At 49.5% G+C, this 11,978-nt stretch overlaps 2 protein-coding genes across 2 annotated transcripts; one reads left to right on the forward strand and one right to left on the reverse strand.

The window, feature by feature from the left end:
• The first annotated feature begins 172 nt into the window (after nucleotides 1-172).
• On the forward strand, nucleotides 173-1,086 carry LOC131216636 (cytochrome c oxidase assembly protein COX11, mitochondrial). Its single transcript, XM_058211178.1, has 2 exons — nucleotides 173-656; nucleotides 720-1,086. Exons 1-2 carry the CDS (start codon nucleotides 273-275, stop codon nucleotides 1,071-1,073), a joined length of 738 nt encoding a protein of 245 aa, XP_058067161.1. The 5' UTR covers nucleotides 173-272; the 3' UTR covers nucleotides 1,074-1,086.
• A 7,144-nt stretch (nucleotides 1,087-8,230) lies between these two features.
• Nucleotides 8,231-10,306, reverse strand: LOC131215176 (frizzled-2). The gene has a single exon (XM_058209562.1). The coding sequence runs from the start codon at nucleotides 10,304-10,306 to the stop codon at nucleotides 8,231-8,233; it is 2,076 nt and encodes a 691-aa protein (XP_058065545.1).
• Nucleotides 10,307-11,978: the final 1,672 nt, after the last annotated feature.

Consider the following 11,978-nt stretch of genomic DNA (forward strand, 5'->3'; position numbering starts at 1 on the left):
TGTGTAGTTGTTGCAAATAATATCGATTAAATATAAAAGCATATTTCCATTTACAATCTCACATTCGATGAATCACGATCTCGCTTGAAGTAACGAACTGGCATAATTAAACGAAAACTAACTTCGGGCTAAGCAGTGACATAACAGAACAAAATCAAAACAAACCTTGCGTAAACACGATTTCGAAGGTCCTGTAGATAAAAATGTTATTAAGGCGTTAAAAAGCGTTTGCCGACGGTTTGTTTAAAGTTCACTTAATGAAATAATCGAATATGTTAACCAAGAGTGTCCGTGCCGTCGTTAGATTCCCGTTCAGAAGTTTACTTACCAATGTAAGTAAAGGTCAACGGTCGGCGCCGGTGCGATGGTTCAACGAAAGGGGGCCACATTCGGACCGCAATTTTAGGATACGGACAACGGTCTACTATGTGGCGGCAGCTGGCGTACTAACCGTGGGGTTAAGCTATGCGGCCGTGCCGTTGTATCGGATGTTTTGCCAAGCGTACAGTTACGGAGGTACGACTAGTCAGGGGCATGATGGCGAAAAAGTGGAAACCATGAAGAAGATAAAGGATAGGATAATTAAAGTTAAGTTCAATGCCGACATCGGAGCATCGATGCGATGGAATTTCAAGCCCCAGCAAACCGAAATTAGGGTGAGTAAATGGTGCGAAACGCAAAGACGGGGGTCCATTAAAACATGCTCCTCTGTCTCACAGGTAGTGCCCGGAGAGACTGCTTTGGCGTTCTACTCGGCCAAGAATCCCACCGACCATCCGGTGATCGGTATCAGCACGTACAACGTTATTCCGTTCGAAGCGGGGGCCTATTTCAACAAGATACAGTGCTTCTGCTTTGAGGAACAGCAGCTCAATCCGCACGAAGAGGTAGACCTGCCGGTTTTCTTCTACATCGACCCCGAGTTTATCGAAGATCCGAAGATGGAGCTGGTGGATTCAATCACGCTATCGTACACGTTCTTTGAATCGAAAGACGGTCTCAACCTACAATTGCCACCCATCGGAAAACATATGCCGCGGTTTGATGGCCATGCACGTGTCGCGACTTCCTAACAAACTAACTCTTGGTGCATTAAGAAGAATAAAATAAAATAAAGTAATTTTTCATTGATTTGATGATTTATCATAATTGTTCGAAATCATTATCTAATTTCGATTAAATGGTTAGAAAAACATCGACGGAACATCGAATGGTTTGTTTCTCGGATATCGTTAATGATGCGATCCACCGCTAGATGGCGCTCACCATCATTTGGGATTTCATTCTCAAAACGGTCGTTGTGAACGCGTGCCTATTCCATTTTGGCATCCAAAGACGTTGTGCCATTGTTGCTGATTGCATCCCCAAACTATTGAAGGAATTCGTTCCGCAAGCAGCAATTTCACAAATACACGACAAAACTCACACCAGCTGAATTTGGCTCAAATTGCTTGAAAACTATCCGAACTACTATTAAACTATGAAATTTACCCAGATTTTGTATCGTAGACCCCCTTTGTACAGTTGGGAGGGATTTCAAACAATCACCAGAACAATTCCCCATAAAAAAGCTACCACCTGGCAAATTTGGTTCAATTTGTTCAAAAACAACACGTATTATACTGAATTTTCTGTTACGTTTGTATAATTGATTGAGGAATTTTGGTGAAATAGACACACAAAACGACAAGGTGCGTAGGCGTTAAAATCCTCTCGAAAGACGAACGATTCCGGACCGGATTTTCAATAGGGCACCAGGTTGTACTGTGGAGGTAGCCCAAATTCGCCTGATTAGAAAGAGATCAGGCTGTGCTCTTTGCTCCCCCTTCGAGATTAGTGGTCAGATGCTGATCGTTGATTGGTGCGATAAGCGACCTGCTCTGATAGCTGATCTGCCAGCGTAACCAGATGAGATCGGCGAATAAAATTGATTAATTTCAAATAAAAAGGTGTTTTATTTAATTAATTGATTTTTCGGATACTTTCGGCCATTTTCGGATCGACAGCTGCGTGGACAAGGTGCGTTCGCATTAAAATCCTCTTGAAAGAGGTCGGTTCCAGCGACATTTTCAATAGGGTACCAGGTTGTACTGCGGAGGTAGTCCAAATTCGCCTGATTAGAAAGAGATCAGGCTGTGCTCTTTGGCTGTTTATCTCCAGTGATATTTTCAATACGGCTCCATGAAGTACTGCCGAGGTAGCCCAATCCGTAAAACGCTGACCGGAAACCGCCCAATACACTGGAACGGCTAAGAAGTGGCGAAACATGCGAAAACCTCTGCGTTGGATCGAGAAGAAAAGCGCGAGTTGCGTTTTCCCAAATATTTTCCTTGAAGCTTCCGACTCCCACATTTCTTTCCGTGGTTTTCTTTCGCTTCTTTCCAACTCCAGCGGAAATACACAAAATTCTAAAGACGGTTCTTGCAGTTTTGTTAGGAGAAAATGCATTGGAAATAAATGGAGACAGAGGGTCTTAAGGAGAAACACTAGTTTTAAACACTAAGGAGAAACTAGAAACATTTTAAGTGAAGTGGCAGGAAATTTACGTAGTAATTTCAATTATGAAGCATTTAATTTGAGTATGTTCCACTAACACCTCCTGTTCTTTCACTCTAATTCGGGAACTAATTATCCAATTTGGGCAACTGGGAGTGAGTACAATGTTTTCGAAAAGCAAGAAGCTTGCCCTCATTAGTTTAAAAGTATGAAGACCGAATGAGCTGCCTGGCGTTTTGTGGTAATAACGCGAAAATACAACCGCAAAGCAAAAAACCCGTATTTTTATGAACACTTTCGCGTCCTCCTTCGCACGATATGTGTGAATTGCGTCGCCTTGGGGCGAACATAAAAACGGAATATCCTTTGATTGCTTGCCTACACCGCAGGCGCCGTCACGGTGGGTCGCATGATTGATGCGTTGGGGGCCACTTTTAATTAACACCTAATTAACCGCTCCAGATATCAAAGCCGCTTCTCTGCTCTTTCCTGGTGGCAACAGGACCAGGACCAACGCAAAATGCCCAACAAAATGGCAAATGGCTTCACAAGCCCCGAGAGAAACTCACTGACGGGCAAACTTGAAGGGAAAAAATTCACTCCGCGCGACCGGAAGGCAGCGAAGTGCGAGAAAAAAACCAACTAAAACACTACAAAAATGGTATCACACTTTGCTTTTTTCGGCCCCGCACATTAAAGTTATTTAGCGGCACAGGCTCAGCTCTAAACGGAAGTGGGAAAAGCCGGAGCACTAAAGCATAACACGATCAGACGGTCGACCATTGTTGGGTTAATTTTTACGACGGCACATACGACACCTTGCCGTGAGTGCAAAAATTATAAAAATCCATCCCCCCACACCCCAACACGTGTGTGGGTGGGCGGCTTCACGCCTCTCAAGTGTGACGGCGGCGGGATGTAAAAATTCGAAAGTGGAAAAAATTATCCAGTTTTGTTGATTTCTTTTTCCTTGTTTTCGGCACACAAGCATCACGCCGTGACTCGTCGGGTCCCTGTGGTCCTTCCCTCAGCAGTTTACCGGTTTTTTTCGTAATCCACTGGTACAGAACGCAAGCTGCTTCCGGTGGTCCCCACGGTTGACGCGCTAGACAACACGAGAGACAAGCTCAGCGGAACGGCGACAGCAAAAAAGGGCGAACAGCATCCACACGCTACTGGGGAGCAGTCAGTACTTTCATCTCTCCGGTTCCGGTGTCCTCTGTGTGCCCGGTGCCACTTTGCCTTCAAAAACAATCAGCCGCCCGCGGGAGGGTGGGTTTTCCCCCTGAGGACACAAACGCCTTTAACGCCGTTTCATATTAGTTCGTGATACAATCCTTGTTTTTCCACCGGCTGTGAGCTGGGATTGGCGGGAATTTATTTCACGTCGATTTTTATGAAACGCCACAGAGAGAGGTGCAAACTTGTGGCTCACCGAAAAATCGAGATTGACTTTAACATTCACTCTCAATTATTCACGCAAATGGACAACATTCTGGCCTACCTCATTTCTGATCCCACCAACATTGACAGTGTTCATTAAAGTTTTACATCTCAGGTCTTGCTTTTTCAATTTTCCGCTCCTTTTATCACACGATTTGTCTTTCCCAAACGTTTATCGCAGTCTTTAGCTTCCAGTTACAAATGACATCGGACAGCCAGGCGGATTTTTTTGAAGTTCCCCGAGCGTGGTACAAAATTTAACCAAAACACCATCAATCCTCGAAAGTTTGAATTGTTTACTTGGCCAGGTGGATTAGTGGACTGATGATGGGCTTGCAGTAGTCATCTTTGGAAGAAAGAATAGTTTATATTAAAAAAATGCTACATGGACAAGAAACATCAAAGCATTTTGGTCTTTGGTTTCGTTTAAGAAACACATAAAATGCTACAAGTTGTGTTGGTATTGATGTAACATACCGATCCAGAGGAAAAGAGTTCCGACGCCTGGGCCTCGGTTCAGCCGCATGACTACAGCAGGCGCGTTCGATCTTTATTTTCGTAAATTACTGCCACAGGTTGCGTGCACCGCCATTGGACCACGACAAAAGACTTCCACGGCCTCTCCAACGGCCATCAGCACAACGGTGGCATCATTTCTAGAAATACTTCTTCTGCGCCGCGCCGCCACCGTCGAAAGGGAACCCCAAAGCCGTCAAAGATTAACCGTAAAACGACAACCGTCATCCTTTATCGCCCCAAAAGCGTGCGGCGGACAGTAATTTGCGTCTCGGCGACATCTTTGTGTTGGCCAGAAGTTGCACAACCTTCTCGGAGGTCTGGCAACAATTTCACAAAGCGGTGCATTCCTGGTGGGAAAACTGTATGGAGATCATTTTCCCGGAGGCCCAGCGACTGGGGATTAAACGGTCCGAAGCAGCCGATCATTATGCCCAACAATTACGAGCGGAACGGAACGAACATTTGATATAAATTCTCGCTGATGACGGCTATTAGAGAGTCAATAGGCGACAGAGGCGAATTGATGGAACCGCAAATAGCCGCCGTTTGGACCGCGGCATTTGGTGGAAATATTTTCTCCGCGCTCCGTCGGAGTGGAGTGTGATGAAAATTTACGTGGGGAGCGGCCAAAATTATTGGCATAGTCGCATCAGCGGCGGTCCCACAGCTGGTGAAGAGTTGTGCCCAAGACACACAGGTTTCGGGGTTTATTTTTAAAATCGAATATCAAACTAATCTTTTATTAGATTTTTATGGCCGCAACCTTATGAGGGGGCACAATAACGATTGAAAGTTAAGTGTTTCGCTCGACTGCCTGAGGGGCGTCCAGCCGTCAGTTTCTTTCGCCAGCCGTCAGCAGTCAATACGCGTCTCTGTTATGTTTTAATAATTTATTAAACAATTAAAAATATGCTTTCGCTTCCACTGTATAAGAAGTTGCCTTACTTTAGTAGACGACTTTGCGCTGCAGCTCGGACATCGGACGCTCGTGAGGATTTATTTCGCGTGTCCACATTTACCGATTTCGCTCGCTGCTGCTGCTGCTTCGCTCTATCTTCCTATTACTACACGTTTCGATTTGTTCACATTAATCTTGGTTTCACGACACCGCAATCCTCTGCACTTACCGGTAGAGGCAATAGAATCTAAAATTTGCGGCCCCCAGGCTTGCGGGACACTTCCAAAAGTGGGAGACCGAAAATGACGCACCTAGCGGGGACTTTCTTTCTCTGTTCGTTTGTTCGTGTTTATTTAAAGGTATGTGTGTTTCGTGTTTCACAAGCACGAAAACAAACCAAAAAAATGGAGTAAAATGTGCAAAACAGTGAACAAAATTCTGGGAACAAAGCCTAATGGGGATCTCTTGTGTCTGCCGCCGCCGTCAGTCAGTTTGGTTTCGATGGCTCACTGTTATCGCTTCGGCGCGAAAGCAATTCTTGGTTGTGTTTTGCTTTGTTACCACTAACTGTTACCCTTTACAACGAAATAAATGAACAATATTCGTATACAGTCTATGTATCTGTTAAAACCAGATCAATTTTTAACCCGCTTTCGCCCGCTTTTCGCCAAACACATGCTTCTTGTAGCATTACTGATTCTTATAATGTTTCTTTGCTTTGCTTCGTTCAAGTGGCCAGCTCTTACTTCTTAAGTAGTGCCCAAAGCACACAACGTCGCGGCGCGGCTTCTGTGTGTCATGATCGAAAGGATGATAAATATTGATGCTCTGCGCCGATGATGACGGTTAATGAGAGCGTGGCCTTTTCGCACCTCTACCTTCTGCCGGAGATTTCATTTCTGTCCGCAACACTCGTCTCTTCACTGCTCACGAGGATTCGGTGTTAGATTAACATTTTATTCCAGGGGGGGGGATCCTCACCTTTTCCTGTCCTCTTAAGGGTTAAGGGTTTGTCCTACATCTTATTGTTCTTCCGTTTGTTTCGTTTTCTCAAACACGTACACATATTCCTACACGCCTATATACCGTAAACTGTACAAATTGTGCTGCGTTGAACAGGGCATGATACAATCCCCACCGAAACACCTAGTTCCCCATCACTGCCGATTCCAGAACGGAACATTGCCGCATTGCCTGTTCGTGGTCCGTGGATGGTCCAAAATAAATTACAAAACATTTACATTTGCGTTCACATCGGGTTGGCCACTGTTGCAACGAAACGTAACAAGCTGCCTCGCGAATGGATCCTGTGTGTCCCGTGTGGCTTGATATGTACAATCTGCAGCGGGTATGTGTGGGGAACTTGGGGGAATTGTTTTGTCAATCCCTCTGTGTTATACTTTAGACTCTCAACCTCTTGCTCCTATTATTACTATAAGCGATCTATGCGAAAAGGAAAGCAGCAACAGCAAAAATGCAACTACTTTAGCGTACTCTAGAGTGCGAACCGCACGAGAAAAAAAAACAGAACCGAAGAATATTTAACAAAAGAAACGTAATTTCGATAGAAGAGAAGAAATGAGAGCCCTTTAAGGAGTAAACTCTAACTACGCCGTTAAGCCTGGGGTCACGCGACGCTCCAGGTTCTATATCTTAAAATGAACAAAAAAAAAAGGAACCCGTCACTCTTGATCCCCCGTGTGTGGGAAAGGACCGCTGAGACGACGGGTTCGTATGGCATTCCGAGAGCGCATCCTGGCGCGATGGGGCACGTGGCGGGACACTCGAATCGCAAATAACGGAACGGAACGGAAAACAAGCACGGAACCTAACGCACGGTGTCTTGCGGAAGCGTGGAACTAGCGGAAGCGATGGGCGCGATCAGATAGAGATTCAGACCTTACCGCGGCGGGGAAGAGCAATGTAAAATTAACTCTAATTACGTATAAAAGTTCCATCGAAATGCACCATTTAGAAAAACCGTCCAATCATATCCGTCTATTTGCTGCGCTTTTGAGGTGTGTGGGTTTTTGTTGGTTGCTGTGGGCGCCGCGCTCGCGATCGATCTGCCCGGCCCCATGCTGTGGCCTTCTTCTTGTGCTTCTGTATATGATGAGGGGGGGCTAGGATATTGTCACGTTGGTTGTGGTTCCTTTTTTTTCACTGTACCGATCCGTTTACTTTAACCTCTCTCTCTCTCACACACGATTCCGCCCCACCAGACTAACATACTGTGTCCCCCGAAGGGTGGCTCCCTCTGCGTTTTGTCCCCCTCGGCCTGGCTGGCTGCCTTGTCCTTCGTGTGTATAAAATATAGCCTACAAACATGCACCGCGCTAGAGCGCACAGAGAGACTACTCTACCGACTACTACGCTATTTACTCCTTTGCTAAACCTGCCCCACACACCACCCCGGGTGCGTGTGCCGTCGACTAGAAAGAGAGCCACCACTAAGCCGATTCCGATCGGGGCAGGATAAGTTATTTCCATCATGCGCAATCATCATATTGGGTAAGGTAGATATAGGTAAGGTAGGTGATAGAGTGACGGCCGTCACTCGCGTGCCTTCGTTCTTAGAGTCGAGTTTTGAGTTTTGCGTTTAATACTATTAAGATGCTTCACGGCTTTAGCGGGCCCCCGGCAGCGGGACCTCCGGGTGGAGCCGGGTTGGCGTATTCACAGTTCACTTCGATTGCTGGGTGGTATCCATCGGGCGGTATCGGGGCGTACGGTCAACTATATCGGACCGTAGTCGCTGAGAGCTTGGCCCGGTTGCGGCCCCGGCAGCGTGACAACGACGGAGACGGCACGTGGATCAACGACCGAGCCGGACCCGGCGGCGGTCAGGGTGGAGCCGCCGCCCATGTCTCCAGGTCATACGTGGCTCAGCGGGGCCTGCTTCAGGACGTGATGGTGCAGATGGTGGTGGCTGGTCGACGCCACACTGCCAACCGTCTGCGTGTACGGTGTGGCCAGCAACGAAGCTGCGGCCGATCCCGGCACTCCAATCCCGGACGTGGCGTACGGTTGCGGTAGCGGTGGCCGCGGCTTGATCAACACCTGACCCGCGCCGGTCGGATCCGGCGACCCGAACAGCCTTCTCCAGAGCCGACGCCACGAGTCGACCGTTTTACCGGACCAAATCCACACCCCGGACGTGATGCCAACCGCCAGCGCCATAAAGTACTTCAGCATCAGCACCGAGTAGAGTGGCCTCTGGCGTAACCCACCCGGGGCCATCTTGCACGGGCACGTGAGCCCCGTCATCCAGTCCTCGAAGTAAGACGCCTCGTACAGGTGACACCCGATCACGATCGTTGCCGGCACCGTGTACAGCACGCTGAAGATCCCGATCCGGATCATCAGCTTCTCGAGCTTGTCCGCCTTCGAGCCGGCCCCGATTCCGCCCTGCTGCTTGATCACCGATCGGATGCGGAACAGCGAAACGAAGCCAGCCATCAGGAAGGTGGTGCCAACGACCAGATACATGAACAGTGGGGCGAGTACAAAGTTCTTCAGATGCTCGACGGATGTGTTGCCCACGTAGCAAATGCCGGCCACCGGATCACCGTCGACGGCGGGGCGTAGCAACACGGAGACCGTCTGCACGGTCGGGATGAGCCAAGCGGCCAGGTGGAAGTACTGCGAGTGCTTCGAGATCGCCTCGTTGCCCCACTTGAGGCCGGCCGCCAGGAACCAGGTGAACGATAGGATCACCCACCAGATCGACGAGGCCATACCGAAGAAGTACACCATGATGAAGATCAGCGTGCAGGAGCTCTGCCCGGCCGCCGGGTACTTGATCGAGCGCCCATCGCACGCGATCTCGTCGTGGCCAAGGAAGAGCCGGGTCAGATAGCCGCACGATACGATGAAGTAGCAGGCGGACAGGAAGACGATCGGCCGCTCAGGGTACTTGAAGCGCTCGGTGTCGATGAGGAACGTGGTCAGCGTCATGAGCGTGCTGATGCCGCACAGGCCGGACCAGAGCGCGATCCAGATGCCGGCGAAGTCTTTCTCCTCCTGCGTGAAGAACGCCCCCCGGCACGGGATCGCGCAGTTCAGGACGTCGCCGACCCTTTCGACGCTTTGGTTGCTGCTGCTGCTTCCCGGGCTGCCGGGGTGATGGTGCAGTAGCGTTGTGGTGCCGGTGGCGGTGCTGATGCTGCTGCTGCCGCTGCTTCCTTCCCTCCCCAGGGGCACCAGTGGCTCCCGGCACCGGCACATGCACTCCTTTGTTCTTTCCCCTGGGGCATTTTGGCAGTTTTTTGAATTCTTGCCCTTACACTGCTTGCCCTGCTGGCCCTGGCCCCCGCCGGTGCCCCCACTTTGGCCGCCCGATGAGTGTGACTTCCGGGTCGGTTTGCTACCGTGGCCACCCCCCGAGGAGCCGCCGCGGTCGGTTCCGCCACCGCGATCGCCGCCACCGTGCTCGTCATCGGTCGGCATCTCCATGCAGAGGTTGTCGCCGTCGCCGGCCACCGGCAGGCTCTCGCAGGCCATCCGCTCCGGCCAGCTGAAGCTGTACTGCTGCATGATCGGAGCGCAGCCGGCCCGGGCCCGCTCGCACACGCTCCGGCACACCGGCAGCGGTTTGTGGTAGTCCTCGATGCAGATCGGTGTGTACATCGAGCAGAGGAAGAACTTCAGGTCCGGCGAGCACTTGATCTCGACCAGTGGCCAAAACTGGTGCACCTCCAGGCCCGCCTCCTCCTGTGTCTCGTGGTTCATCTCGTTCGGGAAGGACGTCAGATTGTAGCCGATCCCGCGGCACATCGGGATCGTGATCTCCTCGCAGCGCGAGTTCGGATCCTTTGGCACCGCCGGCACGTGCGGCATCGGGCTGACGCCCGAGTGGTAGCTGCCACTCGCGCTGGCCACCGCCAGCAGGAGCACCGCCACCGCCGCTACTAGGCAGCCTGGCCTCCGATTCGGCCTCGGTGTCGTCATTTTGTCGGACTCGCCTTTGGAACGGTGTTTAGGGGGAGTCTCGCTCCAAACACCCGCCTCACTTATTGCTGCCTTACACGTAATTGTATCGCTTCTCCTGCGCGTGCGTCTGATGGGTGGACCAACTTCCTTAGACTGTTTCGGTCACAACACCACCGCACATCTCCAACCGGGAAGCACGTAAAACTCGTCGTCAACTCAATCTGGAATCTGCGAAGAAGGGAAGAACAAAACAGAATGTTAATCGGATTGCAGGGGCGTGGTGCATTATGAGCTGTTAATAAGGAATATTACCTGCGCAAGTTATGCGCAAATAATTTTGCAAGTTATGCTAGAATTTTGGACCAAAAACAGGAGATAAATAAGGTGATGATCACAAAAAATGATTGTTTGAAGTGCTTCGAGGATTGGAAAAAAAACCTTGGCCCAACTGTACACTATCTGATGGGGATGACTTTGAAGGGGACCAAATAGATATTCATAAAAAAGTAAACAAATTTGAACAGACTACGTAGTATGTGGCGATAGAGAAATGACTTCCTTTCGGTACACGTGTCCAAAAGCATTTCACACGTGTTGTTTAGGTTTTCTTGATGTCTTTCGTTCAGTTCATAAGGAACCCCTCTGTTGACCTTCTGGACTTTCTGGCTTTCAAACGTATGGAGATGGTTGTCTCTGTCGTGATGTTTTTGCTTTCATGTCTTCTTAGTAACTGTTTCATCCATGTTACTGTTTAATTCTTGAATTCATTAAATATCGGTTACTAATAGTTTCTTGTGTTATTTTTTCTTTTGTAATAAGTAAAATAAATAAGTTAGTTGCAGTCCGAAACATGGTTTGTTTCAAGCTCAAATTCTTTGTCAAAACCAGTGTCAGTGTTGCCGAGAAAGCGCTACGATGAGGGTTAAATTGACAGCTAGAGCCATCGGTTAGCGAAATCCGGATTCAAAGTTGCGGACCTGGCAAAGACCCTTCACTCGAGTTCGTCAGCTTTTTGCACCAAAAGTGGCCGACTTGAGCAATCCGTGCTTGAATCCATGTCCTAGGAGCAACACACCGAGAATGCGCTAGCTAGTGGACAATTAAACCGAAGCACCAGCTTCGTTTGCCTCCTTTGGTGCTGGCTTCGGAAACTGTGCAACGAATATCTGACAGGGTACGGCCACAAACGATTTCCCATACGGTTGCCACCGGGGGGACTGGATACTGTAATCCGCTGGATGGCGTCGGTAACGGACGGACAGGCGGAGCAGTAGAGTGTAATAAGTGCCAGTCGCAACCGAGACCGAACCGACGGTCCCGACGGTCGGGGTTGGGGATAGGACCATCGCATCGCATAGAGAGCTCCATCGGACCGGATGGGGTATCGACCGGCTCTGCCCGTGTCGTTCGTCTCCGGGGAACGGATGACAACATGTGTGCGAACTGAGGTCCTGTCTGCCCTCTCGGTCTGGGTGGGGAGTGGTCTGTGGCCGGGACTGGCAAATGAATGGATCCCTCTCGCAGGGAGAGTGAGTTATTTCGATTAAATGGTCGTCGTCGTACGGTTTAATGCGTAAATGATGTGGTATTCGTGGTGCCTAGAGACCACCATCGTCCGGAAAGTCAATTTATGGGCCCCGTGCAGTACCGGTTCCCGTTCCTTCCTTCACGCTGCACCGCACGGGTATGG

This window comes from Anopheles bellator, chromosome 1 (genome assembly GCF_943735745.2).
Source record: "Anopheles bellator chromosome 1, idAnoBellAS_SP24_06.2, whole genome shotgun sequence".
NCBI classification, from domain to species: Eukaryota; Metazoa; Arthropoda; class Insecta; order Diptera; family Culicidae; genus Anopheles; species Anopheles bellator.

Bases quoted from the DNA above. Each gene is read 5' to 3' on its own strand.
- LOC131216636 (XM_058211178.1), top strand. From the start codon at position 273: ATGTTAACCAAGAGTGTCCGTGCCGTCGTTAGATTCCCGTTCAGAAGT. The intron at 657-719 runs GTGAGTAAATGG...TCTGTCTCACAG, and splicing joins CCCAGCAAACCGAAATTAGG to GTAGTGCCCGGAGAGACTGC.
- LOC131215176 (XM_058209562.1), bottom strand. From the start codon at position 10,306: ATGACGACACCGAGGCCGAATCGGAGGCCAGGCTGCCTAGTAGCGGCG.